At 63.9% G+C, this 208-nt stretch overlaps 1 protein-coding gene across 1 annotated transcript in view; it reads left to right on the top strand.

Annotated features, from left to right (window-relative positions):
* Positions 1 to 208, top strand: part of LOC119586036 (sodium- and chloride-dependent neutral and basic amino acid transporter B(0+)-like) — a gene marked incomplete at both ends in the record, with an annotated part of 2,785 nt that continues 2,577 nt past the window's right edge. The window contains 1 exon segment of the mRNA XM_037934740.1: positions 1 to 206. Within this exon segment, the coding sequence (XP_037790668.1) occupies positions 130 to 206 (77 nt within the window).

Raw genomic sequence — 208 nt, 5'->3', positions numbered from 1 at the left:
CCCCCCTCCCCCACAGCCTACGCCAGCACGGACAGCACCAAGTGGCAGGCGTTCGTCGGCAAGATCTTGTACGTGGACGCGGACACGCTGTGGAGTGGCCTCATCTGGAGCGAGGCGGCGACGCAGGTCATGTACTCGCTCGGGCTGGCACACGCCGGGATCCATACCCTGGCCTCATACAACACGTTCCGACACAACATCCTGAGGT

The sequence above is a fragment of the Penaeus monodon genome, chromosome 20 (assembly GCF_015228065.2).
Source record: "Penaeus monodon isolate SGIC_2016 chromosome 20, NSTDA_Pmon_1, whole genome shotgun sequence".
In the NCBI taxonomy this organism is placed as follows: Eukaryota; Metazoa; Arthropoda; class Malacostraca; order Decapoda; family Penaeidae; genus Penaeus; species Penaeus monodon.
This window is presented reverse-complemented; position numbering and strand designations above follow the sequence as displayed.